General features: G+C 38.9%; 2 protein-coding genes and 1 pseudogene across 5 annotated transcripts; 2 read left to right on the forward strand and 1 right to left on the reverse strand.

Annotated features, from left to right (window-relative positions):
- Positions 1-1,238: 1,238 nt before the first annotated feature.
- Positions 1,239-18,386, forward strand: LOC127433728 (vacuolar protein sorting-associated protein 51 homolog). Of its 2 annotated transcripts, none has more exons than XM_051685891.1 (11): positions 1,239-1,671; positions 7,347-7,476; positions 10,545-10,691; positions 10,851-11,070; positions 13,022-13,913; positions 14,089-14,304; positions 14,389-14,472; positions 14,569-14,703; positions 16,576-16,697; positions 16,925-17,012; positions 17,157-18,386. In XM_051685891.1, exons 1-11 carry the CDS (start codon positions 1,498-1,500, stop codon positions 17,415-17,417), a joined length of 2,469 nt encoding a protein of 822 aa, XP_051541851.1. In that variant the 5' UTR covers positions 1,239-1,497; the 3' UTR covers positions 17,418-18,386. The 2 variants fall into 2 exon arrangements, with proteins under 2 accessions (XP_051541851.1, XP_051541853.1); XM_051685893.1 differs by lacking the exon at positions 1,239-1,671 and adding an exon at positions 1,700-2,863.
- Positions 18,387-19,609: 1,223 nt separating this feature from the next.
- LOC127433237 (delta(14)-sterol reductase TM7SF2-like) lies at positions 19,610-20,784 on the forward strand (annotated as a pseudogene).
- Positions 20,687-26,269, reverse strand: LOC127433730 (uncharacterized). Of its 3 annotated transcripts, XM_051685897.1 has the most exons (3): positions 26,086-26,261; positions 24,399-25,983; positions 20,687-20,787 (listed from the first exon to the last, which is right to left on the reverse strand). In XM_051685897.1, coding segments are annotated over exons 1-3 (1,617 nt in total). In that variant the 5' UTR covers positions 26,116-26,261; the 3' UTR covers positions 20,687-20,785. The 3 variants fall into 3 exon arrangements, with proteins under 3 accessions (XP_051541857.1, XP_051541855.1, XP_051541856.1); XM_051685895.1 differs by lacking the exon at positions 20,687-20,787 and having other exon boundaries at positions 21,815-25,983; XM_051685896.1 differs by lacking the exon at positions 20,687-20,787 and having other exon boundaries at positions 21,820-25,983; positions 26,128-26,269.
- Positions 26,270-26,651: the final 382 nt, after the last annotated feature.

Genomic DNA, 26,651 nt, shown 5'->3' on the forward strand with positions numbered 1-26,651 from the left:
TCACATATATGCCCTTGGTCCCTAGGGGGAATCCTGGAGTTTTAAGTAAGAGGAAAACCCCACTATTGCAGTGCAATTTTGCTGTAGGTCACGATAGAAAGTTAAGGAAACAAACACAGCAACAACTTTGGAATATCTGGAAATAAAGCAAAGCAACAGAGAATGAAATAGCAAAGTTTTCCTCGGATGCCATGTTTGTTATTTACTCTTAATGACTGAGCCGCATGTATACGGAAGTAAAGAGTATGCCGCTAATACAGTGCATGTAAACGGGACCGGCACTTTCTCGCAATAAGCTGCTTTCTGGTGTCCATGTAAACGTAGTCAGTGACTCACTTTGAAACTTAAAAAAGCACCCAAATATGTCATAAAAAAGTGCATGTGACTTTTGCGTCATATGCCAAGTCTTCAGAAGGCAAACAATAGTATTTGGTGAGAAACAAGCTGAAATGTAAGTTATTTTACTGTGAAAATCTTGACCTCTGCCATAGCTTTCCTTTGCAATGTTTAGCTCTTTTGCATTTCGCTTTTCACAGTAAAATAACTTTCACATGGGCAGTTTCCAAAACAGCACGGTTTGCATGAAAAATTGATTATGTGAAAGCTGTTTTGCGGACCGTGGTACCTGAGACTACCTGTAGGAGTTGGTCTGACCTCGGTTGCAAAGGAACTGTGGCATGGTTCATATGAGTGAGAAAGCGAACTGTACTACTCAGGTCCACGGTTGTTCAGGAAGTAAGATATCTTGCTCTGCGTTTTTGCCTATTTAAGCATAACGACATCATCAGTTGCACAAAAAAAAAAAAGAAAGAGAAAAAAAAGAAACAAAACACACACACACTCATGTGCATGCTACAAATGCTGCTTGAAAAAAAAAAAAAAAACACATTTATAGCGACCCGCATTGTGTTCTCCATCATGTACACCTTTGACAGAATCTGAAAGAGTCTGAAACCAGTCAAATGCTGCGAACAATCGCACTCAGATTCAGACCGCAGCAAACGTGCCTAGTATGGAAAACAACCTTAAATTTCGGCTTGTTTCTCACTGAAACGTATCGTGTCATATTTTACTGCCTTTGTATTAATTTCACCCAACAGTACATTCTTCAAATGATTTCCTTTTGTATTCCGCAGAAGAAAGACAAACAGGTTTGGAACGACATGAGGGTGAGTAAATGATTTTATTTTTGGGTGAACTAGATGCAGCAACAAGATGATCTGATCCTGAAGTTACATTATATATTTTTTTATATTTATTATTCAGAATTAATTTATTATTTAATTTAATTATTCATTTCATGTCTTGGACTTTTATTGTGAAATACTGTCTCCATTAGCGCCATTTTGGATCAGCGCAGCAGCTCCATCAGAAATTGAGTTGGCAGGAATCAACCGGAGCTCTTGCAACATATGTTTATGTGATATCTGCTTTTCATTAATGAAATAAAGACTTTCTCCTGCTGACATAAGGTCATAGCCGTGCTGTGTGGTGAAAATGAGCTCAGCCACAACCCCACCGGATTCAGACCCCACCCGGCGGCGGAATCACAGTATGCTAAAGATCTACTACGGCCTCAATGAGGAAGGAAAAGCCGTAGAGCAAGCCGAATCTCTGGATCCATGTGATATAAACGGGCCTCATTTTGATCCAGAGGTTTATTTAAATAAGGTAAAGTCCGTAGCTGATCGTGTAACTGAATAGTGGCGTTAAACTGGCAGTGTTTATTTATGTAGGGCAGAGTAGGGCATCAGTCAGCTGTTTGGCATTGAATATGCTGTCACTTTATGTTGATAATCTACATTTTGTGACACACATTCAAAGTTCTCCCCTAAAAAACCTAGTGTGCTTCATACTTCGAGAGCATTATATTCTACTCGACTGTGATGACCAAAATGCAGCACACTACAGTAACGCCAAACACCTTTTAAAGGGAAAGTTCACTTAAAAATCAAAATTCTCTCATCATTTACTCACCCCCAGGGCTGGCCCAGACTCTGTTGGCCTCCTAGGTGAGATTTTAGATAGCATAGAAACAGACTGTATCAGCTTACTGACATTTTGTTTTTTTGTGGATTTTCTCCCCAATTTGGAATGCCCAATTTCCAATGCACTCTAAGTCCTCATGGTGGTGTAGTGACTCGCCTCTATCCGGGTGGTGGAGGACAAATCTCAGTTGCCTCGGCATCAATCCACACATCTTATCACGTGGCGTGTTGAGCAGATACCATGGAGACATGGCGCATGTGGAGGCCCACGCTACTCTCTGCGGCATCCACGCACAACTCACCACACGCCCCACCGAGAGCGAGAACCACATTATAGTGACCACGAGGAGGTTACCCCAACTCTACCACCCTTGCAACCGGGCCAATTGGTTGCAAAGGAAGCCTGACTGGAGTCACTCAGCACGCTCTGGATTCGAACTTGCGGCTCCAGGTGTGGTTGTCAGCGTCTTTACTCGCTGAGCTACCCAGGCCCCAGCTTACTGACATTTTGAATGCTGCTGAGGATGTCATACCAGACAACTGAGCAGATAGAAAAACGAAAGGATCCAATTTCCTCTGCTAAAGATTGAGCCTCAATTCTTATGGCAGGATCTGTTGAATTTTCTTTTACCTCCAGTAGTGCTTCTCTCACTTGTGGGGTCTGGTACCTAATGGCTTCTATGCTGTTCACATGGCTCTCCCACCTGGTCTCTGACCATGACTTTAACGTGATCTTGACATGGCTTTTCAAGACAGACCATCTCTGGGTGGAAAATGAGAACAGGGTGAACAGGGTGAACATCTACTGCAGGTAGCCAAAATAACTAGTAGCATCTTTGGAGCTTCGTGCAGCGTCGGCCACCACCAAGTTCAAGGTATGCGCTGCACACGGCACAAACAAAGCTCTGGGGTATATTGCCAGCAATCTGGCCTGCACACCTTTCCTTTTGCCCCTCATGTTCACCCAGTTGTCTTAAGACTGCCTCCTGCAGTCCTCAAAAGGTATGTTCAGGTCTTCTCATCTTGAAGAGGCTGGTGTAGATAGCTCTTCCCCTGTTGATGCTTCAAGAAAGACCATGAAGTGTAAGCCCATGAAGTGTTCTTTCACTTGTGGCTTGTCTTCCACTGACACAGTTCTAATGACAACTGATAGCTGCTCTGTGTGGCTTATGTCAGGAGTGCAATCCAATATAATGGAAAAGTATTTGCAGAGTTCACTCTCACCTACAGTTGCATCCATGATCTTTCTATTGATAGCACTTATCAGTTAATTTTGTATGGTTTTTCCTAGGTACGTTGTCATGTTCCCTGCTCCACACTCTACCCTATCTGTATGTTGCTTTAAGACAGGATTAAATTTGGCCATAAGCGCCACTTCTTTCAGGAAGTTGCCATTGTTGGGGGTGGGGGGGGAGTGAATCTGTGGACCCTCTCAGAGCCATGTCTCTCTCAGCAAGGGACTGAATTATTGCCACTATTCTTTTCAGTACTTCAAGCCACCTCTTCCTCTCTGTCTCAATGAGTGACATTGCCTGGCTGTCTATTTTCTGGCACTTTTCAGAATCAGAATGAGCTTTATTGCCAAGTATGCTTACACAAACAAGGAATTTGTCTTGGTGACAGGAGCTTCCAGTGTACAACAATACAAAAAAAAGCAGCAAGACATAGATAATAATAAAAAATAATATAAGAAATGCAAGCTCACACACACAAACAACTGTGCCTATGGTTGCACAAGTAGTTAATAAAACAAAGAGTAAAAAAGAGAAAGCAATATGAAAGATGTACCCAAAATAGACCTACAAAATATTGGTTATATAATTGAATGTATCTGTAGATGTTAGCCAGCTACAGGCCCTGTTCCAGATCAAAATCACTGAGTGGGGGTGCTCTGTATAAGGTGCAGATGTATTGTAATTACACATTATTTATTTTCTCCCAATTTGGAATGCCCAGTTCCCAATGTGCTTTTTAAGTCCTTGTGATTGTGTAGTGATTTGCCTCAGTCTGGGTGGTGGAGGATGAATCCCAGTTGCCTCTGCGTCTGAGACCGTCAAGAGACAGGCTTCACACCATCCACCACGGCAACCACGCTCAACTCACCACGCACCCCACTGAGAACGAACCACATTATAGTGACCACGAGGAGGTTACCCCATGTGATTCAACCCTCCCTAGCAACTGGGCCAATTTGGTTGCTTAGGAGACCTGGCTGGAGTCCCTCAGCATGCCCTGGGATTTGAACTAGCAAACTGGCGAACTCCAGGGGTGGTAGCCAGTGTATTTTACCACTGAGCTACCCAGGCCCACTTTACACATTTTTTAAATAGATTAAGTCATGTTTAAATGCTACTAAAACAACGTAAAGGACAGTTTTTTATGGACAAAACATTTACTGCTTTTTTTTCTCTCTCTCTTTTTTTTCCACATGATCTGTTGCTGAAAATGATACCAAAATGCTGTGCCTGCAGATAAGGACACACATTGATGCAGCATTTTGTGCGTTTTGCTGGGATTCAAGGAAATCTGCTTGCCAATTTACAGCATTAGTCTTACATATACAATTGAGCAGGGATGTGCAATTATTTTGGTACAGGGGCCACATCAGCCGTTGTGTAGAACATGGAAGAGATAAGATAAAAAGTTCTGCATAGTTGTATCTTTAAAGCCCAGGAGTAATAGTGCACTCATGCACTCAATAAATGATGCACAATTTTCTGAAGTGTATACAGACTGATGGGACCATTCTGTGATTGTTTTGCTGCTACTTTTCTATCATGTATTAGTAAAACTGAATTAAGACTGAGTATAATTATGAATTGTTTATTTTATCATACTTCAATGCAGTGATAATATAGTATTCAATTTAACACTCTACATCAGGAGTCTAGTTTAATAGTACAATAAAATATTCGGAAATTATAGATTCTAAAGGCTTATTTTAATGTTGGCCGCAAAGTGGACAGACACATTTACTTATTTTATTCTGAAAACATTATCAACCTGTTTACACGCTCATGGGTCATGATGTGGGTTTTGTCAATGGTTTGTTTGGGATCCCATTCAGCACACAACTGAATAAAACAGGCTGCATGACACTGATATATGATTACTGCCAGAGTAACATTCACATACAGGTGTGAGGAACTTCAGCATTTTACAAATAACACAAAGGTCTTGCTTGGTTTTGCTCGTGTGTCCCTTCCGTGTGTGAATGTTGCGAAGATCTATTGAGATTTTACTAACGTTCATCACTGAAAAGGTTTGCTCGCAGACTTGGCACTAAACAGCACATGCAGCCTCATGAAATGGACGGAGTGGCTGCATCACACTTTTCTTTGAGCATAATATTGTGCTAAGTTTTTTTTTTTCAAAGAGAGAGAGAGCGCATGCACTCGCATGCATGCTTGCCAGATTGCATAAATTAAGTAAGGCAAAATACTTCCTATTTGTACAAGTGTAAATCTCTGATTGGGGTGTTACATCTATTATTTGGCAACCCTGATCATATTAAAAGCTTGTGGATGTTCGATCGGTCACAAAGCTAGATAAATGAAAGATCTAATTAAAACTTTCATGATAAATCGACCCGTGGGCATTAGTTTGCCCTGGTCTGCAATTGAGGGTGCACTAAGATTCGTTTGAGGGTGCTTGGCGCCCTCAAGCACCCCCAGAGAACTAGGCCTGGCCAGCCAGCTAGCTAGTTAGTCTAATTAGCCTCTTACCTGTCATCTCCATTTTTGAGCATACTCTGTAAAATGACATACCTAAACTTAAATGATTGCAATTCATGAATGCTTTAGACAGCAGGCCTAATCATGCTCTCTTTTAAAAGGAGACATTTAGGAGTTTTTTGGTGAAGTGTAAGCAAGCAGCAGTATAACTGAAATTAAAACAACATTATAGAAGCTTAAGTTTATTTTTTTCTGATTAACAGTTTTTATTGATTCATACAATTAGCTTAAGTTTATTTTAAAGAAAATACACTGCACTTAACTTGCACTAAACTTGAATAAAACAAGCAAACAAACGGCCCACAGTGTCTGTGCCAGTTAAGAGGTTCTAAATAAGCTATTTTAAATTAGTAAATAAACATCAGTGGCTGACATGAACAGCTGTTAACTTGTGATTCTTACCTCTATATTGCTTTTTTTTCTGCTTCTCTTCTTTGCACTGCTTCCTGCCTTGTGCACCTAATAATTTGGTTCTTTTTTCACTCATTTTTTCCACATGATAAGGATCCAATTATGCATAGAATAATCACTTAGCGCTAGTGGCATAATAAATACATATGCTAATGGTGACGGCATGCATAACTAACGCATTATGGTGATGTATCATAATCATGTCATGATGCAGTGTTTAAATTAGTCCAACATGACATGTTGTGAACTCATAAGTTTTTTTTTTGTTGTTGTTGATGTCAATTTGATGTTATTGTAACCATTTAAATTTAATCAGTACTGAAAGGATGTTAATTGGCACAATTCATTTAGCTCAATATATGGGTAGAGGGGTGTACAGTCGTCACGAGGGCGCACTTCCGACAAAAACCCCCCCAAAAAACTCTTGTGTGGCACCGCTCTGTCGTTTTGCACCCTAGGCAACCGCTTATGTCGCCTATGCCACGGGCCGGCCCTGACTCACCCTCATGCCATCCCAGATGTGTATGACTTTCTTTCATCTGCAGAACACAAATTAAGATTTTTAGAAGAATATCTCAGCTCTGTAGGTCCATACAATGCAAGTGAATGGTAACCAAAACTTTGAAGCTCCAAAAAGCACAAAGGCAGCATAAAAGTAATCCATAAGACTCCAGTGGTTTAATCCATATCTTCTGAAGTGATCCAATTGGTTTTGGGTGAGAACAGACCAAAATATAACTCCTTTTTCACAATACATTTTGCCATTGCAGTCTCTAGGCACAATCATGAGTTTCGAGCTTGATTACATTGTAAGGAGACTGCCGATGTCAAGATTTATTGTGAAAACTTAGTTATATATCTCACCCAAAACTAACTGGATTGCTTCAGAAGACATGGATTAAACCAGTTTTATGGATTACATAATGTGGCCTTTCACTGCTGTTTGGAGCTTCAAAGTTCTGACCACCATTCACTTGCATTGTATGGACCTTCTTCTAAACATCTTTGTGTTCTGCAGAAGAAAGAAAGTCATACAAATCTGGGATGGCATGAGGATGAGTAAATGATGAGAGAATTTAAATTTTTGAGTTAACTATACCTTTAATAGATGAAAACACCACACTTTCTGTTCTTGAAACATCTGGACATTTATATAGTAGAAAGCTGGAATGTGCTTTGGTTAGATTTTAAAAACGTTTTCTTTCTGTTTCAGCTGAGGAAAGAATGTTCTCTGACTGAGCTGATGGACCATGAGAGCTGCATGGTGAAGCAGATCAGATCTCTGGACAGTGACATGCAAACCCTGGTTTATGAAAACTACAATAAGTTCATCTCGGCCACAGGTTAGTAAACAGTGGTACAGGGGTCAATGATGTGATGCTAATTTATTTGTCTAATTATTCACAAATACATAATGCAATTAACACTAAACAATTCCTGGAATAGCACTCTTCTGTGATATACACTGGTGGCCAAAAGTTTGGAATAATGTACAGATTTTGCTCTTATGGAAAGATATTGGTACTTTTATTCACCAAAGTGGCATTCAGCTGATCACAATGTATAGTCAAGACATTAATAACATGAAAAATTACTATTACAATTTGAAAAAAATATTCAGAACTTCTTAAACTACTCAAAGAGTTCTCATCAAAAAATCCTCCACGTGCTGCAATGACAGCTTTGCAAATCCTTGGCATTCTAGCTGTCAGTTTGTCCAGATACTCGGGTGACATTTCACCCCACACTTCCTGTAGCACTTGCCATAGATGTGGCTGTCTTGTCGGGCACTTCACACGCACCTTACAGTCTAGCTAGATGGGCTGGTTTGAGTATTTCTGTAACTGCTGATCTACTGGGATTTTCACACACAACAGTCTCTAGAATTTACTCCGAATGGTGCCAAAAACAAAAAACATCCAGTGAGCGGCAGTTCTGTGGATGGAAATGTCTTGTTGATGAGAGAGGTCATCAGAGAATGGCCAGACTGGTTCAAACTGACAAAGTCTACGGTAACTCAGATAACCACTCTGTACAATTATGGTGAGAAGATTATCATCTCAGAATGCTATTCTGAGATGCGGGTTGGCGTTGTTTTGGCAGCACGAGGGGGACCTACACAATATTAGGCAGGTGGTTTTAATGTTGTGGCTGATCGGTGTAGGTAGCCACTTTGTTGATTCTGTTGACAAAAGCCATAAAACAGACCCCTTTAAGACCCTATGTGTGAAGTGTAAAAACAAATATAAGGTATTTTTGCATTTTTATGAAAATGCACTTTTTGTTCAAGTCGTGGTGTAACCCTGAGAAAACTTCTTGATATTCGTGACTCAAAAATTTGTTACGTGTTAAAAAAAAAATTTACTTTAAAAAACGTGTTTGAAAACTTTTTTGAAATTAATGATTAAGTTGTGTACACTCATGTATTCAAGGTGCAAGGAAAGTATTTACAAATCTTTTACTTGATGGTTATACAACATGATATTTTTAAAGTCATTAAATCAGATTTTTTGTAGAAAATGTTTTAAAACATTTATAAGATTACACTTCTACGAACTTGATGCATATTTTTCAAACTAGATTTTTTTTTTTTTTTAAAGCTTTTATCACCTCGGACAACCTTATTTGTCAAAGACCCACAGATGTGCATAAAATTTGTGTGGGAGTTCAGAATTGTAGTTAAATGTGCTGTAAGCAATTTTAGTCAGTCTGATTTCTTTTTCTTTTACATTTATCATGCATTGCACCAAATTCTTTTTGTTAGGGCATACAGTGCATCCGGAAAGTATTCACAGCGCTTCACTTTTTCCACATTTTGTTGTTACAGCCTTATTCCAAAATGGATTCAATTCATTATTTTCACCAGAATTCTACAAACAATACCCCCATAATGACAACATGAAAAAAGTTTGTTTGAAATCTTTGCAAATTTATTAAAAATGAAAAACAAAAAAAATCACATGTACATAAGTATTCACAGCCTTTACCATGACACTCAAAATTGAGCTTAGGTGCATCCTGTTTCCACTGATCATCCTTGAGATGTTTCTACAACTTGATTGGAGTCCACCTGTGGTAAATTCAGTTGATTGGACATGATTTGGAAAGGCACACACCTGTCTATATAAGGTCTCACAGTTAACAGTGCATGTCAGAGCACAAACCAAGCCATGAAGTCCAAGGAATTGTCTGTAGACCTCCGAGACAGGATTGTATCGAGGCATGGATCTGGGGAAGGGTACAGAAAAATGTCTGCAGCATTGAAGGTCCCAGTGAGCACAGTGGCCTCCATCATCCATAAATGGAAGAAGTTTGGAACCACCAGGACTCTTCCTAGAGCTGGCCGGAGGAGGACCTTAGTCAGGGAGGTGACCAAGAACCCGATGGTCACTCTGACAGAGCTCCAGCGTTTCTCTGTGGAGAGAGGAGAACCTTCCAGAAGAACAATCATCTCTGCAGCACTCCACCAATCAGGCCTGTATGGTAGAGTGGCCAGACGGAAGCCACTCCTCAGTAAAAGGCACATGACAGCCCGCCTGGAGTTTGCCAAAAGGCACCTGAAGGACTCTCAGACCATGAGAAACAAAGATTGAACTCTTTGGCCTGAATGGCAAGCGTCATGTCTGGAGGAAACCAGGCACCGCTCATCATCTGGCCAATACCATCCCTACAGTGAAGCATTGTGATGGCAGCATCATACTGTGGGGATGTTTTTCAGCGGCAGGAACTGGGAGACTAGTCAGGATCGAGGGAAAGATGAATGCAGCAATGTACAGAGACATCCTTGATGAAAACCTGCTCCAGAGCGCTCTGGACCTCAGACTGGGGCGAAGGTTCATCTTCCAACAGGACAACGACCCTAAGCACACAGCCAAGATAACAAAGGAGTGGCTCCGGGACAACTCTGTGAATGTCCTTGAGTGGCCCAGCCAGAGTCCAGACTTGAACCCGATTGAACATCTCTGGAGAGATCTGAAAATGGCTGTGCACCGACGCTCCCCATCCAACCTGATGGAGCTTGAGAGGTCCTGCAAAGAAGAATGGGAGAAACTGCCCAAAAATAGGTGTGCCAAGCTTGTAGCATCATACTCAAAAAGATTTGAGGCTGTAATCGGTGCCAAAGGTGCTTCAAAAAAGTATTGAGCAAAGGCTGTGAATAATTATGTACATGTGATTTTTTTTTTTTCATTTTTTATTTTTAATAAATTTGCAAAGATTTCAAACAAACTTCTTTCACGTTGTCATTATGGGGTATTGTTTGTAGAATTTTGAGGAAAATAATGAATTTAATCCATTTTGGAATAAGGCTGTAACATAACAAAAATGTGGAAAAAGTGAAGCACTGTGAATACTTTCCGGATGCACTGTACATGTGCTTTTCTGAATACATATGTCCGATTACGATCCATAGACACAATCCGAAAAATGAAGAATGACTTCAAGAAGATGGAAGATGAGATGGACTGTTTGTCTGCAAACATGGCCGCCATCACAGAGTTTAGTGCCTGCATTAGTGGGACACTGCATGACCAACATGCACAGATCACCAAACTGTCAGGTATAAATGCTCAAATAACAAACGTATGATCCATAACTGATTAATCTTGCGGGCTGTTGATTGTATAAAAACCAAAATGTCTTTAAACCATATTAGTTTGAGCTCAAGTGTGTTTTATTTCATTATCTAACTCATGTCCCCTTCTCTCCTTCTGTATAGGTGTTCACACACTCCTCCGTAAGCTGCAGTTCCTGTTTGAGCTGCCAGCAAGGCTCAACAAGTGTCTGGAGCTGCAGGCCTATGCTCAGGCAGTGAGCGCCCACCGTAAGGCGCGCTGTGTACTGCAGCAATACAGTCATATGCCCTCTTTCAGGGGCATACAGGATGATTGCCATGTCATTATGGAGCAGCTTGCTCAGCAGTTGCGGCAGAAATTCAGGTCTGTGGTCTCTAGGTTGTTCTGTGGCTTGTATTCGTCTGTTTGAGACTTAACTCAAGACTCCATGTTCAGTACAATACAGGGAGAAGTATCTGGACTTGGTTTATTTAACCATTCATCTGAGAAGCTTCATGAATTGTCTGATGGTGGGGACATCATCAAGGAGGCAACTCCCACATTTTTTATTGTAATTCACACCATCAAAAATGAGGTTAACATCACAATTCACTAGTTTCATATTGTCCCTTTAAGTAAAGGGTAGAGGTCGACCGATAGTGGATTTTACCAATAACTATGGTGGTGGAAAAGGCTGATAACCAATTAATTGGCTGATAGTTTTAAATTGGACTTAAAGAATTAAAAAAAAAAAAAAGAGGCACAGACATAGAGGCTACACGAGTCCAAAATGAATAAAATCCTAGATTACGTTTATTCTTGAACCAAAATGCCAATAATAACCAGAAAAAATTGAAGATTTGGTGCACAATGTGGGACTTTTAACTATTAACAAGCCTAAAACACACAAGGGGCTCTTAATTTGAAATGAGGGAGACTTGTTTCCATTACAGTGCTCTATATTGAAGTATTTACCAAATTAAGCTTTTTAGAGAGATTGTTTATATATTTCTCCAGGTGAGGTTTAATTAGGATTAAATTAGTATTCACAAGATATGAAGTTGGAGACACAATGTAGGTGCTGATGGGGCACGTTTCCATATAGTCGTATTTTTCTTTGCATGCCTTCGCTTCAATTTAGATTACTTGATAAGCTAATCAAAATATCGACTGCTGCAGAGAAACATGGAAGAATAAAAAAAAGTTTCAAAATAGTTTCAAAAAGCAACTATCAACTAAAATGATATATCAGTCAACCTCTAGTAAAGGGTTTGTATGCTGGAGGAATACATCTGATGAAACTAGAGGTAGACTGATATATCGGTTTAAGTATTGTTCTTTGTTAGTTCATGTCTTAGTTTTGTTATCGATTTTGTATTTTTTTTTTTTATTCCTCCGTGTTCCTCTGGAGGATTCTACAGTTAGAATTGCTTGATTCTACAGTATGACAGAGGCCTCTAGAGCTGTTGCTATATGGAAATGTACTCCATCAGCACATACATTGTCACCAAATGTATATCTTGTGAATAATAATACATTTTATTCCTGGTGAACTAATATATATATATATATATATACACACACACAAAACCCTTAATTTGGTGAATATATAGTTTATAAAAAGCTGAATTTGGTAAATAGCCTACTTAACTATAGAACATTGTAATGGAGCCAAGCCTCCATAATTTCAAAATAAGAGTACCCAGTGTGTTTTACGCTTGTTTATATTTAAAAGTCCAACATGTCTAAAACAGGCTGAAACTGTGTTCATAAATTACTTTATTTGCATAAAAAACAAGCGTTATTCAAACTTTGAATACATTTTACACAAAAAAGTAAACAAAGCAACAATACTAAAATAGTAGGTTGTCGTTACTAATATGCCAATAGACTGATTTAAATGTTTCTGATTTGTCATTGCATTCTTGCACACAATGGAAAAAAAAATCATTTAAATATGTAATTGACACTTTTCAGGGTTAGTTAATTCATTGTGACAGCTATAATTGTAATCTTGATAATTTTTTCGATTAATTGTGCAGCCCTAGCATCTACGTCTGTGCCTCTCAAAGAAAGGAAAGACTACATATTTTTTGTGAAATTCTTTAAATCAATTTTAAAAACTATCTGCCAATTAATTGGTTATCGGCCTTTTCCATCACCTTAGTTATCGGTATTGGCACAATCCACTATTGGTCGACCTCTTGATGAAACCATTGAGATACAGTGCCTTAACATGTTAAACTAAGATAAACCAAGTCTAGATGGTTCTGACTACATTAAGGCATTATTGAATATATAAAAAGTGGTGCTTTACAATTTTCTTTGCTTGCAGGGATGGTGGTTCAAGTGCTAAGGATCTCTCAGAATGTGTTGAGCTGCTTCTGCAGTTAGACGAGCCAGCGGAGGAGCTTTGTGACAAATTCCTTAGCCATGCCCAGTCCAGGTTGGAGGCGGACCTCCATGGATTGGAGGTGGAGCTTAAAGACTCAACAGTTACTGATACGGGTGGAAACTTTGCCCAAAAAACAAGTCCTGGATCAAATCCTGTCTCTCCATCTAACACCTCTGTGTTCAATCCTTTCCTCTCCCCTGCTGCCGGAACAGACATTCTAGAGTTCGTAGATCGAGGCTGTAATGAGTTTGTTAGTAACCTCTGTTTGGTTATTGCCTCCTATCAAGAATTGTTCATCAACCGTCCACAGGAGGGTGAATTAGCTTCTAAGAACATTCCTGAGATGGCTAATGGCAAGCTACATGTATTTGTGGACACCCTGGCTGCTAGATATTTCTCTTTAGTGGAACGAAGGATACAGGAAGAAAAGGGGGTGGGAGACAACTCTCTATTAGTGAGAGCTCTGGACCGCTTCCATCGCAGATTACAGGCCATATCTAAACTACTTCCAGGGTCAGCGGTGCCCAGCCAAGGAACTGAGATTGTGGTGCAGGCAGCAAGAGAGAGAATCAAACAGTACCTGTCTGCCTTACAAACCTTTTACCATGACAGCCTTACTGATGTAAGACAAGCTTTGGCTGCCCCACGCCAATCAGTGGGTGGGACCAGCACATCTGGAGGAGGGGCTACAAGTAAAGATGCCTCACCCAGTCTGCCAGATCTGCTGACCTCCTTGTCTAACTTTATTCTCAATCAGTTAAAGTCTGTATTAGCCTCAGTGCACCTTTTCACAGCAAAGGACATCACGTTCTCCAACAAGCCTTATTTCAAGGTAAAGGATATCATCATTATAACTATAAGTGTTTTTGGCAGTTGATTGACAGTTAAAAAATAAATGTACTGTAACAAAGTTTGATTACGTTTGTCATTTTAATACAGGACCATTAAAGTACTGCTGTTCTGTGTTGTGTCTTCTGTCTAATACCTGTTTCATATGTTTCTCTTAGGGTGAGTTTTGCAGTCAGGGTGTGCGTGAGGGTCTGGTGGTGAGCTTTATTAAGTTTATTTGCCAGTCATCTCGGCAGTATTGTGAAAGTGCTGGCGACAGAGGTGGCTCCACCCCCCCTGCTCTCCTTCTGTTGCTCTCTCGTCTCTGTCTGGACTATGAGACCTCCACCATCTCATACATCCTAACGCTCACAGATGAACAATTTCTAGTACAGGTATTCTATATCCGTCATATTCAGATATCGATAAACTGATGAACTGGTCTCAGACATTAAATGCTGAACTTTCCTGTTTTACAGCACCACACTCCAGTGACTCCAGTTACAGCACTTTGTGCAGAGGCCAGAGAGGCTGCACAAAAATTATTGAACCACTATGTTAAGGTAGGAAAAAGCCAGTCTAATTCCTTCCAAGGACATTTATTTTGGGGTAGGATGTTGTTGGACAACATTTGTTGGTTTGGCCTTGTTTTGGTGCAGGTTCAGGGATTAATCATCTCTCAGATGCTGAGGAAGAGCGTGGAAACGAGAGACTGGGTGAACACCATAGAACCTCGAAATGTCCGAGCTGTAATGAAGAGAGTAGTGGAAGATACCACCTCTATTGATGTACAGGTGATGCATTTTTAAATACATTGAATGATATATATGAACATTTGTTTCATTTGCCTTCAGCATAAACCATATATATCCTTTAGAGACCCGAGGGTGATTGCTGTGTGCATTTTCTATATCCCTTTTTAATTTTGTAACTAGTAGCACTTGATAAACAAGCAAAACAAATTTTTGATGTCCACATATATGGAGAGTGGGACTAAGTTGTGGGACTTAAAAAAAAAAAAAAAAAAACAAGCAATAAAAAGTCAGATTTTTTTTAATCAAATTTTTTTATGTTTCCAGGAGTTGGTTATTCATGTTTTTGAGACGTTACAGAGATTACAGCTGATTTTCTGTAAAGCTGAAAAAATTATTCTGATTCAAAGAAATGACCAACATTATCCAACCACTGTCAACCATGTTAAAATAAAATGTAGCATTATAAATTCTGAATCTATGTACTGATTACCATTGACCCATGTCTGCCAAATATGTTGAGTGGTCCAAACATCATCTGCAGCCTGAAACTGAACTTTTGACCGAATGTTAGGAGTGAATGGACTTGCATAGAAAGCTATAGGATGTCCCCTTACTCCCTTGCTCCTTATTTAGTGAATGACTTAACCTCCAGTGTGCTCTCTGTCTGCACTGGTCTCAGAACTGTTTGAGATGCACCTTATTTTTATCCTAACTTCATATAAAGCCACTGAAAACAAAAAATGTTAGCTTTTGGATGAACCCATTGATTCTCAATGTGAAAATGCACAGTGAATATAGGAATGCGTTTACTAATGAATAGAACCGTATTGAACAGTGATAAAATAAAATATAACAAAATTTATATTACAATGAAGCGTTATAAACCACTGATTTGTTAATGTGGAAAGTTCAAAATAACTAACATGTTTATGGACTAATGTCCCACAATACACTTATGTGTATATGATTTTTAACATCGCGCTAACGTGCGAAAAATTTAAGAATTTTTTAAAGTAGCATATCAAACGAAACTAGAGACTCTTTACACCCAAACAGGTTTTAGAGATAAAACTTTGAGGTTTCTTACCAGAGGCACTTTTGTTGGCTTTGCGCCCGTAGAAGCACTTTACAGAAATCAACGCCATGCTGTGGTGTCACATGACTCGATGCATCAGAAGTTTAACCCTTAAATGACAGTCTAAAGTGTTGTGAACAGAATTCAGTCAACTTAATTTAAATTATGCATTGCGCATGTGTACGCGGGGTCAAACGAGGATATATACAGTATATACAGCACTGTGCAAAAGTTTAAGCACTTATGAAAAATGTTGTATAGTGAGGATGTTTTTAAATATAATGCCATGAATAAATTCTATGTATCAGTTAATTTCATACAAAGTGCAGTAAACACTAAAAAACTAAATTAATATTTGGTGTGATCACCCTATGCCTTTATAACAGCACCAATTCTCCTAGGTGCACTTGTTTGCAGTTTGTTAAGGTTGTTCTAAGCATCTTGGAAAACTTGCCACAATTCTGTTTATTTAGGCTTTCTTAATAGTTTCTGTCTCTTCATGTAATCCCAGACTGACTCAATGATGTTGAGATCCAGGCTCTGTTGGGGCAATACCATCTGTTGCAGGACTCCTCGTTCTTCTTCAATTCTGTTCTGTTTGCAAAAGGAATGTGTGTGAATCTAAAATGTATATTTCCTACTGACACACTAAAGCAGAAGACATAAAATAACCGTCTTAAGACAAATGTTTTTGTGAAACATCTACTGTGCTTAACACTTGCACAGTACTGTATATATTGTTCTTTTTCATCACCACTGTAAAATGACATTCCCATATGCCACTAATTCTAATTTTGTGATTTTTCTGTTGTTTCTGTCTGTATTTTTTCCCCTAGGTTGGACTGCTTTATGAGGAGGGGGTGCGGAAAGCTCACAGCAGTGACTCCAGCAAACGTACCTTCTCTGTGTATAGTAGTTCAAGACAGCAGATTCGCTATGCACCAAGCTACACTCCCAGGTTCAGATTCAGTTCACTAATTAATTCTGACTTTAAAATTCAAATTAAATTCAAATTGTTAACAAGGGCCAGTTTGCTTACTTTTTATTTGTCAAATTGACAGAATTCCAGTATTGTTAAAATATAATGTAATATCATTTCTAACAAAGAGCATATTGATTATACTTATTTGGAATCCATTTGTAAATCTGTGTAATTTTCAAATATTTAAAAATTGTTTGTTCCAGTGCTCCAATGGACACAAACTTGCTAAGTAACATTCACAAGCTATTTTCTGAGAGGATTGACATCTTTAGCCCAGTGGAGTTTAACAAGGTAGGATTGACAGTGTGAAATCTCTCTAAGAAAACAAAACACTATTTGCCTACTCTTATTGTCGATTACTAACTGACCCATGGAAAATTTCACACAATATAATTTTTTTTTTATTTTGTATAACTCATTTTTCTCTTGTCCTAGGTCTCGGTGCAAACCGGCATCATTAAGATAAGTCTGAAGACATTCCTTGAATGTGTCCGTCTCCGTACGTTTGGCCGTTACGGACTGCAGCAAATCCAGGTGGATTGCCACTACCTGCAGATGTACCTGTGGCGGTTTGTGTCTGATGAGAACTTGGTGCATTTCCTGTTGGATGAGATTGTGGGTAGTGCCGCCCACCGTTGTCTGGACCCCTCTCCAATGGAGCAAAGTGTCATTGAGGTCATCTGTGAGAGGGGGTAGAGAGGAACAAAGATTACCTTTGACAGCCTTTTACCAGTTAGGGTTGAAGTGTTGTTTACAAACCAATTTGTAGATTACTTGAAATTCAACTTAGTTGGTGACCTATTCATATATTGACAGTTTTCATGTGATTGATAATGAGTATTAAAATCAATTTCAGTTGCTTGTACAAATTAAACCGACATCCGATTAATCCAGATTAATGTCATTTTTGGGATCTGAGTTTAAATTAATCTTCTGAAGTGGCTGGACTGAGATTGGAGTGAACATATTTTAACCTTTGTTTGAGTATGACTTCAAAGGAAGCTAAGCCTTTGGGTGTGGACATTTTGTATTAGGTGCTAAAGTGAAATATTATGGCTTCTTGTACACAAAATAGCATTAGAAGTAAAAGACAACCCACTTATTTAAAACGTCAAATCACTGTCTATCTTAAAGGAATATTCCGGGTTCAATACAAGTTAAGATCAATCAACAGCATTTGTGGCATAAAATTGATTACCACAACAACAAAATAATAATAATAATATATATATATATACATTTCGACTCACTTCTCCTTTTCTTAAAAAACAAAAAACAAAAAAAAACAGTGGGCACAATGGAAGTGAATGGAGTAAATTCAAAAGTACTTTTGAAACAGTGAGTATTTTAACGTTAAACAATTAGCCCCCATTCACTTCCATTGTGAGTCCCTCACTGTAACCCAGATTTTTGCTTTTTTTTTTTTAAAGAAAAGGAGGGACGAGTGGTAGTAATTATTTGTGGTTGCCACAAATGCTGTTGATTGAGCTTAACTTGTATTGAACCTGCAATATTCCTTTAATGCATGAAAGGTAAGATGATCTGTCTATAAAAATAAAAACAGTAAATTAAAATCTTTTTTTTTTCATTGTTGAATCATGAGATGGCTGTATGACTGTAAATATTGGATGTTATGTATTTAATAAACATAATACACAATAAAAATGGTGTCTCGCAGTTTATTGGAAGGGGAAGCCCACCCGTTGCTTTAGAAATTACATACTTCACTGTTGTTGAACGTACTATAGAATGAAGCCAGACAAGGCTGTCTGGGCAGATTCCTCCACTCTTTTCTTCATCTGATTGGTTCCCTGGTTGCCTCTCCACACTCTTCTGATAACAGCAGTAAACGCTTGACTGAAAGGGAATTTGGAGGTGCTCTTGGTGAGGGATTTTCATTATATATATATATATATATATATATATATATACACACACACACACATATGCATGTGTGCATTTGTTTATGCAAAAAATGGCCCTCTTTCATGGTTTCTAAGCCTTAATTACATGTATTTCTCTTCACCTGTCCAGATGCCACCTGCATCCATGTGTTCCTGTCTCTGACTGTTCTGGTTATACACGTTAGTCCTTTACACCAAATAAACAGGCTGGCCTTTGGTCTTGTGCCCTTGGTTTTACCACCCATTATACAAATCAAGGTTCAAACTCCATTTGTCAATAATCCGTAAGATCCCCTCTGTATCTGCACAGTTTTTTTAAGTGAATATTTTGGGTTCAATACAAGTTAAGCTCAATCAACAGTATTTGTGGCATAATATTGATTACCACAAACATTTATTTTGACTTGTCACTCCTTTAAAAAAAATCTGGGTTACATTGAGGCACTTACTATGGAAGTGAGTGGGGCCAAACCGTAAACATTAAAATACTCACCCTTTCAAAAGTATAGCCACAAGATGTAAACAATGTGCATGTTAACATGATTTTAGTGTGATAAAATAACTTTTAACCTCTTCTTATACCACAAATGCTGCTGATTGAGCTTAACTTTTATTGAACCCGGAATATTCCTTTAAAGGGATAGTAACCCAAAAATGAAAATTTGATCATCACTGACTCACCCTCATTATGTTCCAAAGTGGTTTGACTTTTGTCCGTGGAACACAAAAGATGTCAGGCAGAATGTTATACTCAGTCACCATTTACTTTCATTGCATCTTTTTTCCATACAACAAAAGTGAATGGTGACTTCAGCCTAACATCTCCTTTTGTGTTCTTTGAAGCAACATGAGGGTGAGTAAATGATGACAGAATTGTATTTTTGGGTGAACTAACATTTTAAGTTCATTGAAGTTATAGCCTACTTTCGTAAAAAAAAAAAAAAAAAAAAAAGTTCTGAATAAACAGTACACATGTAAACTCAAATGTCCTTATGTAATAAGGATATAATTGTCTTTTCACATTTATTTGTAGGTTTCCATGCCTTATGGATAACTGCTGTCCTGCTGTCAGTGTGTCCTTGGCTTGGGATGCCACTGGGGTATCTGTTTGAGTTCATGTTGTCCATGGCCATATGTGCCATTGCTGTGTCCTACCTGCTTTCTATGTACCTGTATATCCGTTCCTTCTGGGCCCCTAAACATGCCTTATCTCTTGGAGGAAACACAGGTCAGTGTTATTTAGTCTAATTATGAGAGATCGTTTGGCATTTAATAAACACAATCCTTTGAAATATTCCAGATGTCTTTACATTTCTTTATCATTTGTCTTCTCACAATTCTCATTGTCATTTATAGGAAATCCCCTATATGACTTCTTCATGGGGTGAGAGCTGAACCCCCATACTGGAAACTTTGACTTGAAATATTGCTGTAAACCAAGACCTGGATTAGTTGGCTGGGTAAATTCCACACATACACTCACTTAACACTTTATTAGGACCACTATGATCCTAATAAAGTGCCCGACGTGATGTTCTACTGTTGTAGCCCATCCACCTCAAGGTTCGACGTTTTGTGCATTCTGAGATGTTATTCTGCTCACTACAATTGTACAGAGTGGTTATCTGAGTTACTGTAGCCTTTCTGTCAGCTCAAACCAGTCTGGCCATTCTCTGTTGACATCTCTCATCAACAAGGTGTTTCTGACCACAGAACTTCTGCTCACTGGGTGTTTTTTTTTTTGTTTTTGGCACCATTTTGAATAAACTCTAGAGACTGTTGAGCGTGAAAATCCCAGGAGATCAGCAGTTACAGAAATACTCAAACCAGCCCATCTGGCACCAACAATCATGCCACGGTCAAAAACACTGAGATCACATTTTTTCCCCATTCTGATGGATGACGTGAACATTAACTGAAGCTCCTGACACGTATATGCATGATTTTATGCACTGCACTGCTGCCACACGATTGGCTGATTAGATAATCACATGAATAAATAGATGTACAGGTGTACCTGTAACCTTCTGTCTTTCTCTGCTTGTCTGTGCTGTTGTTTCTCAGTTGGTAATAAACCTGGGGATGTTGATGAAAGAGGTGGAGCTGAGCCACATCTCTTGCTATGCTGCTTGTGAACGGCTTCCAGCTGTGTGACAGATGCTCTGTGGATGAAGTACGTGACAACTAGTTCACTGGTCTGAAAAGTTATAAAATGCTTTTTATAATGTTGAAAGGAAATATTTAGAATTTATAGACTAAGAGACAAACATTTATCCTACTTATCCCACATTCTACTTTTTCCTTGTCTTTGCTGGAGGCGGTTCTTACCGCTATAGAAATTGTGCACGATGGATTTGGGTTCATGTTGGCGTTACACATGGCCTTCAAGCCATGTTTTTGGTGGTGCACCCTCAGTCACTTAGTACCCTTGGATCTGCAGGGGTTATTCTTCTAAATGGTAATATTATGTAATCCAGAGTTATTCTTTGTACTTGCTATTTGTACTATAATTTTCTCTTTTGGCTCTACAAGTTTGCTTTAACAACCACAGAATTTTTGCACCTAGGCAAACAATTCGATTTCTAACTCTGCTCTTTCCAATTTTTTGCAGGAATTGGTTATTACATCTTTCGGAAGTCAGTAAGTAACTGAACATGATTGAATAATGTACATTTCATAGTGGAGGCCAAATGAATGCTATATAGAGCATAATTAATGAATTCGGGTGGAATCCTCCTTTTTTTTCTGGCTTTTTACTTGTAGACCTGGAAACTTTCGCCACAGCAACAGTGAAGCGTCTATTAGTGTCAGGATGGTGGGGGTTTGTCAGGCATCCAAACTACACGGGGGACCTTCTCATGGCCCTGGCATGGTCCTTGCCATGTGGTAAACAATTTTTTTAACACTTGTCCCCCAATTCAGTTAAAATACTTGTTTTAAAATAGACAAAACAAACTGATATCTTCTGTCTAGTGCTGACCTTCACTGAATACCTTTGGCATGTATTCTTTTTCCTAGGAATGTCACATGTTCTGCCTTATTTCTATGTCATATATTTTACCATTCTGCTCATCCACTGAGAGGCCAGGGATGAGAATCATTGCGGAACCAAATGTGGACTAGCCTGGGACACCTTCTGTAGATGAGTGCCCTACAGAATAATACCTTACATTTATTAATTCAGACTGATGCATTCTGAATCAGAATCAGAATGAGCTTTATTGCCAAGTGTGCTTGCACACACAAGGAATTTGTCATGGTGACCGAAGCATCCAGTACAAAGAGAATGCAATTACTAAACACAGGACAAACAAACAAAAACAGCAAAAGAACTGGAGAGCTCCATACCGAGGCGGCCATCCGCGGCGCCATCTTAGAAAGAGAACAGTTTAAGATCAACAGATTGTTGGATCACAACAAAGCTACAGACAGGAGCTCTAAAGAATGTTGAAGCTGTCAACCATGTCGATGCAGAATTGGAGGCTGCTTCTGGAAATCCACGTTGGGCTGACATAATGAGGATCAGTCAACAGACTGCATATATTGATTGCATATGTTGTTTTTGTTGCATTATAACATTGCTATATCTTCATTCAGTTGTTTGTTTAAAAAAAAAAAAAAAAAAAAAAAAAAACAGTAAATATTGTATATTCTGAACCTCTAAATAGACTGTAGTATGAAGCAATATAAAACTGACATTTAAAAATGCCTAACGACTGTCAAAGCTATAAAATTCTAACCTGTAGTAATCCAACACAAAACTTGCGATTTAAAGGATCTATATACCCCATGTCTCTTTTTCACTGAAATACATGCCTTTAATTAAATGTTCCAGGTTCAATAAATACTCCAATTCCTGGGGTTCCTGTAGCTCAACTGGTAGAGCATGGCACTAACAACACCAAAATCATGGGTTCAATTCCCAGCAAACACACAAACTGATAAAAATGTATACATTGAATGCACTGTAAGTCACTTTCAATAAAAACATCTGCCAAATGCATAAATGTAAGTTAAACTCTATCAACAGCAATTGAGGCATAATGTTGATTAATACAAAAAAAAATTCAACTTAACCCTTGTTTAGAAAAAGGTTGTAACATTATAGTATTTAAAAAGCAGTTACAGTAAGGCACTAACAATGAATGTAAATGGGGCCAGTCCATAAAAGTTAAAATACTGTTTCAAAACATGTTACATGATTTTAGTGTGATCAAATCACCTACTAACCTTATCTGTGTAGAGTTATATCCAAAACCATTATTTCATGGTTTTGTTGTCATGGCAACAGTTATAATATTGGATATAACAGATAAAGTTAGTAAGCAATTTTATCACACTAAAATCATGTTAACACGCATACTGTTTATGTCTTGTGGCTATACTTCTCAGAATCAGAATGAGCTTTATTGCCAAGTGTTCTCACATTCACAAGGAATTTTTTGGGTGATAGAAGAAACAAGTGCACACAGAACATTACAGTGAGACAAAGAATATAAAACAAGGTAAGAATATAAATAGACATACAAATAATAGGACATAACAGAATGGCATATGTACATGTTCAAGTGGTACAGTATGTGCAGGGTAATGGTATGTACAGTTATTGAATTAAATATGTGAATTTACATATGTACATGAGATATGTATTTACTTTATTGCACTATGGGGGAGTCCTGAGGCAGTTTAATTGTTCATGAGGAAAATGGCCTGAGGGTTGAAACAGTGAGTATTTTAACATTTATGAATTGGCCCATTAACTTCCATTTTAAGTGCCACACTCTAGGGCAGATTTTTCCTTTTTTTATTTTTTTTTTATTAAGGAGGGACAAGGTTTTTTATTTTGTAAAAACTAACAGTATGCCTCAAATGCTGTTAATTGAGCTTAACTTGGAAAGAAAAAGTAACATTAGACAAATTATTTTAATACACAATTACTTTCATTAGCTCATTACAATTATACCAACCAGCCACAACATTAAAACCACCTGTATATTGTGTAGATCCCCCTCGTGCCGCCAAAACAGCGCCAACCCGCATCTCAGAATAGCATTCTATTAACCAACAATCATGCCACGGTCAAAATCACCATTCTGATGGTTGATGTGAACATTAACTAAAGCTCCTGACCCATATCAGAATGATTTTATGCACTGTACTGCTGCCACACCATTGGCTGATTAGATAATCGCATGGATGATTGTTGGTGCCAGATGGGCTGGTTTTGAGTATTTCTGTAACTGCTGATCTCCTGAGATTTTCACGCACAACAGCCTCTAGAATTTACTCCGAATGGTGCCAAAAACAAAAAAACATCCAGTGAGTGGCAGTTCTGCAGATGGAAATGTCTTGTTGATGAGAGAGGTCAACGGAGAATGGCCAGACTGGTTCAAACTGACAAAGTCTACGGTAACTCAGATAACCGCTCTTTACAATTGTGGTGAGAAGAATATCATCTCAGAATGCTATTCTGAGATACGGGTTGGCACTGTTTAGGCGGCACGAGGGGGACCTACACAATATTAGGCAGGTGTTTTTAATGTTGTGGCTGATTGGTGTATACATGTATTATTGTCATAATTACAATCTTAATCAATCTCTTCTATCAACACCGCTTTACCTCTACTAGTTTTAAGTCCCTGTTCTAAACCCTTCTTTTCTCTCTGTAGTTGCATCCTCTCAACCTCTCTTCTCTCATAGTCCCTCCAAACCCATCCTGCCAGACCCCTCACCACTTTAGGGCTCTCTTTGACCCAAGACTGGAAAAACTCACACTTCTTCCAAGCTTGAAAATACATCCGTCTCATCTGATCGTTTTCCTTGGGAACAGAAGCCTTCGCTTTTTTCAAAGCTGCACGCAGCTGAGACAAAGCAGACAGTGAATAGCGTACGTTGTCCTCTCTGCTCTCTCCAGACAGAATATGAGCCACTGCTTCCACGGCTCTCAGTGGAGCTGAAGGGTCATCACGGTAAAAGTATCCTCCTGCAGACACAGCCGTTATTGCAGCTTCTATGGCATCTGGGACAGAGCTGAAAACCCGTCCGCCACCCAGACCCTCTGAGATGGCCAGCACTGCCTGGCAGAACTCCATTAACATTTCTGGTTCTGAGATGTCCCCGTTGAAGAGACATAGAGAGAATGTGTATCCATAAAGAGCATTGACCAGGTTGTACCGCACTAATGGAGATGGGTTTGAAGACAACGTGCAAAGATGTGGGATCTCGGCACTTATTGGAGGGACATCAAAATTTGATCTTTTTACTGGTCTATCCTTTTTACTTGCCTCTTTCTTTTTAATACGCTCCTTTTTTGTATCTAATTCCGATTTCACTTCGCTTGTACTGCGTTTTATGCTCTCTTCTTGAATGTTACCAGTACTGGTATTTGTTTGTCCATCTTTTTTCTCATTTACATTGCACATTTCTTCATCGTTCTCAGACTTAATTTCTTCTATAAGTGCTTTAGTTTCTTTTTCATGCCGCTCCCACCAGGGGCTCCACATGGCGACCAGCCCTCCAATACCTCCTCCTTTTACCAGTCCTTCAAATTTCTCTTTCTCCTGGGCAGACAACAAAGACCAGAGCTCCCCCTCTGAGAGAGAGTCAATATCCAGCCCGGCTAACTTCTCTGCTAAATCAACTCCTCCTTCATCACTCCCATCTGTGACATCACCACCCTCATCAATATCCTTCAGTTTTGTCAGTATCTCTTGTGTCTCCTGACTGTTATCTTCCCCAGATGACTGAATCTCTGCTAACCTTGAAAGCAAGTCCAAAGCATATGCATCTTGCTCCGTCACAGTAGTTTTAGTCTCTTCCTGTAAGTTCTCTAGCAAATTCTCCATGCCGCCTCCACTCTCTGAACTTTGTCTTAGTCTTAACAGAATTTCCTGCATCTTGCTTTTCCCTTCTTCATCTGTGACTCCTTGAGATTTCAGCTCCAAAAGCACAGACTCTTTGTAGAACTCCTCTGAGCATACTGAGTGAGCTGGACTCCGGTAACAAGTCAGTCCGCAATATGGGATGTTACACCTAGGGCAGGTGTAACAGCAAGGTTTGGATAAACAAAGCCCACATGGCTTGAGTGATGGTGCTACACTTCCATAAGTAGTTGCACCATCTGTCCCATCAACTGGTGTCAGGAGAGTTTCAGAAGACTCTCTTTTGGGAAGTGCCAACCCATCTTTGGTGACTGTTTCAGGGTCTGTTTCTGACCAGTCACTGAAGTGTTGTTCTTCCTTTGGTGTAATATCCGTCAGTAATGAACGCACACAGGCAGGGATTTTACGTCTAACAACAGGATCCATGAGCACTGAATTTTTCGATGTAGATTGTGCTGGTAAACTACTAGTTATGATCTGTAATTAAAACGAAATAATTAAAATACAATTTTATAATGATTAAGTATAAGCGTTTGTACAAACTTAAGATAGTTAAAATTGAACTACATATCTACTTACTACATCCTTAGTAATCAATGTACTCTGCATGCTTTATCTTACCTAACAGACATTTGTATTTGCGCTTGTTGTATCCACACACATTCAAATCAATGAAAAAGTAAGGAATATTTTTCATAAGTACTTTCTTGATTACGAATATGCCCTCATACTGATGCCACATGTTAGAGAATCGTTGTTTGTCGCAATTTGATGACGTCTATCACCATTGGCGCAAACAATATGTAATATTTGCGCAGCTCCGTGAAGATTGGCTAGACAGACAGACAGACAGATAGACTGATAGATAGATAGATGATAGAGAATAAAAAGAATGACAGACAGATAGATAGAATAAAAAGATAGATAGATAGAAATTGTGATAGACAAAAGACAGATAGAGAAGAGTGATGATAGAGAAAAAGAGTGATAGAAATTGTAATAGACAAAAGATAGACAGAGAAAAGAGTGATGATAGATAGAAAAAAATATAGACAGAGAAAAAGAGTGATGATAGATGACAGATAAATAGCAAAGAGATATAAACAGATGAGACAGACAACAAAGAATGATATATAGACAGATAG

Source organism: Myxocyprinus asiaticus, chromosome 43 (genome assembly GCF_019703515.2).
Source record: "Myxocyprinus asiaticus isolate MX2 ecotype Aquarium Trade chromosome 43, UBuf_Myxa_2, whole genome shotgun sequence".
Classification (NCBI taxonomy): Eukaryota; Metazoa; Chordata; class Actinopteri; order Cypriniformes; family Catostomidae; genus Myxocyprinus; species Myxocyprinus asiaticus.

Bases quoted from the DNA above. Each gene is read 5' to 3' on its own strand.
- LOC127433730 (XM_051685895.1), bottom strand. From the start codon at position 26,115: ATGCAGAGTACATTGATTACTAAGGATGTA. The intron at 25,984-26,085 runs GTAAGTAGATAT...TTTTAATTACAG, and splicing joins CATTGATTACTAAGGATGTA to ATCATAACTAGTAGTTTACC.
- LOC127433728 (XM_051685891.1), top strand. From the start codon at position 1,498: ATGAGCTCAGCCACAACCCCACCGGATTCAGACCCCACCCGGCGGCGG. The intron at 7,477-10,544 runs GTTAGTAAACAG...TACGATCCATAG, and splicing joins TAAGTTCATCTCGGCCACAG to ACACAATCCGAAAAATGAAG. The intron at 11,071-13,021 runs GTCTGTGGTCTC...CTTTGCTTGCAG, and splicing joins CAGTTGCGGCAGAAATTCAG to GGATGGTGGTTCAAGTGCTA.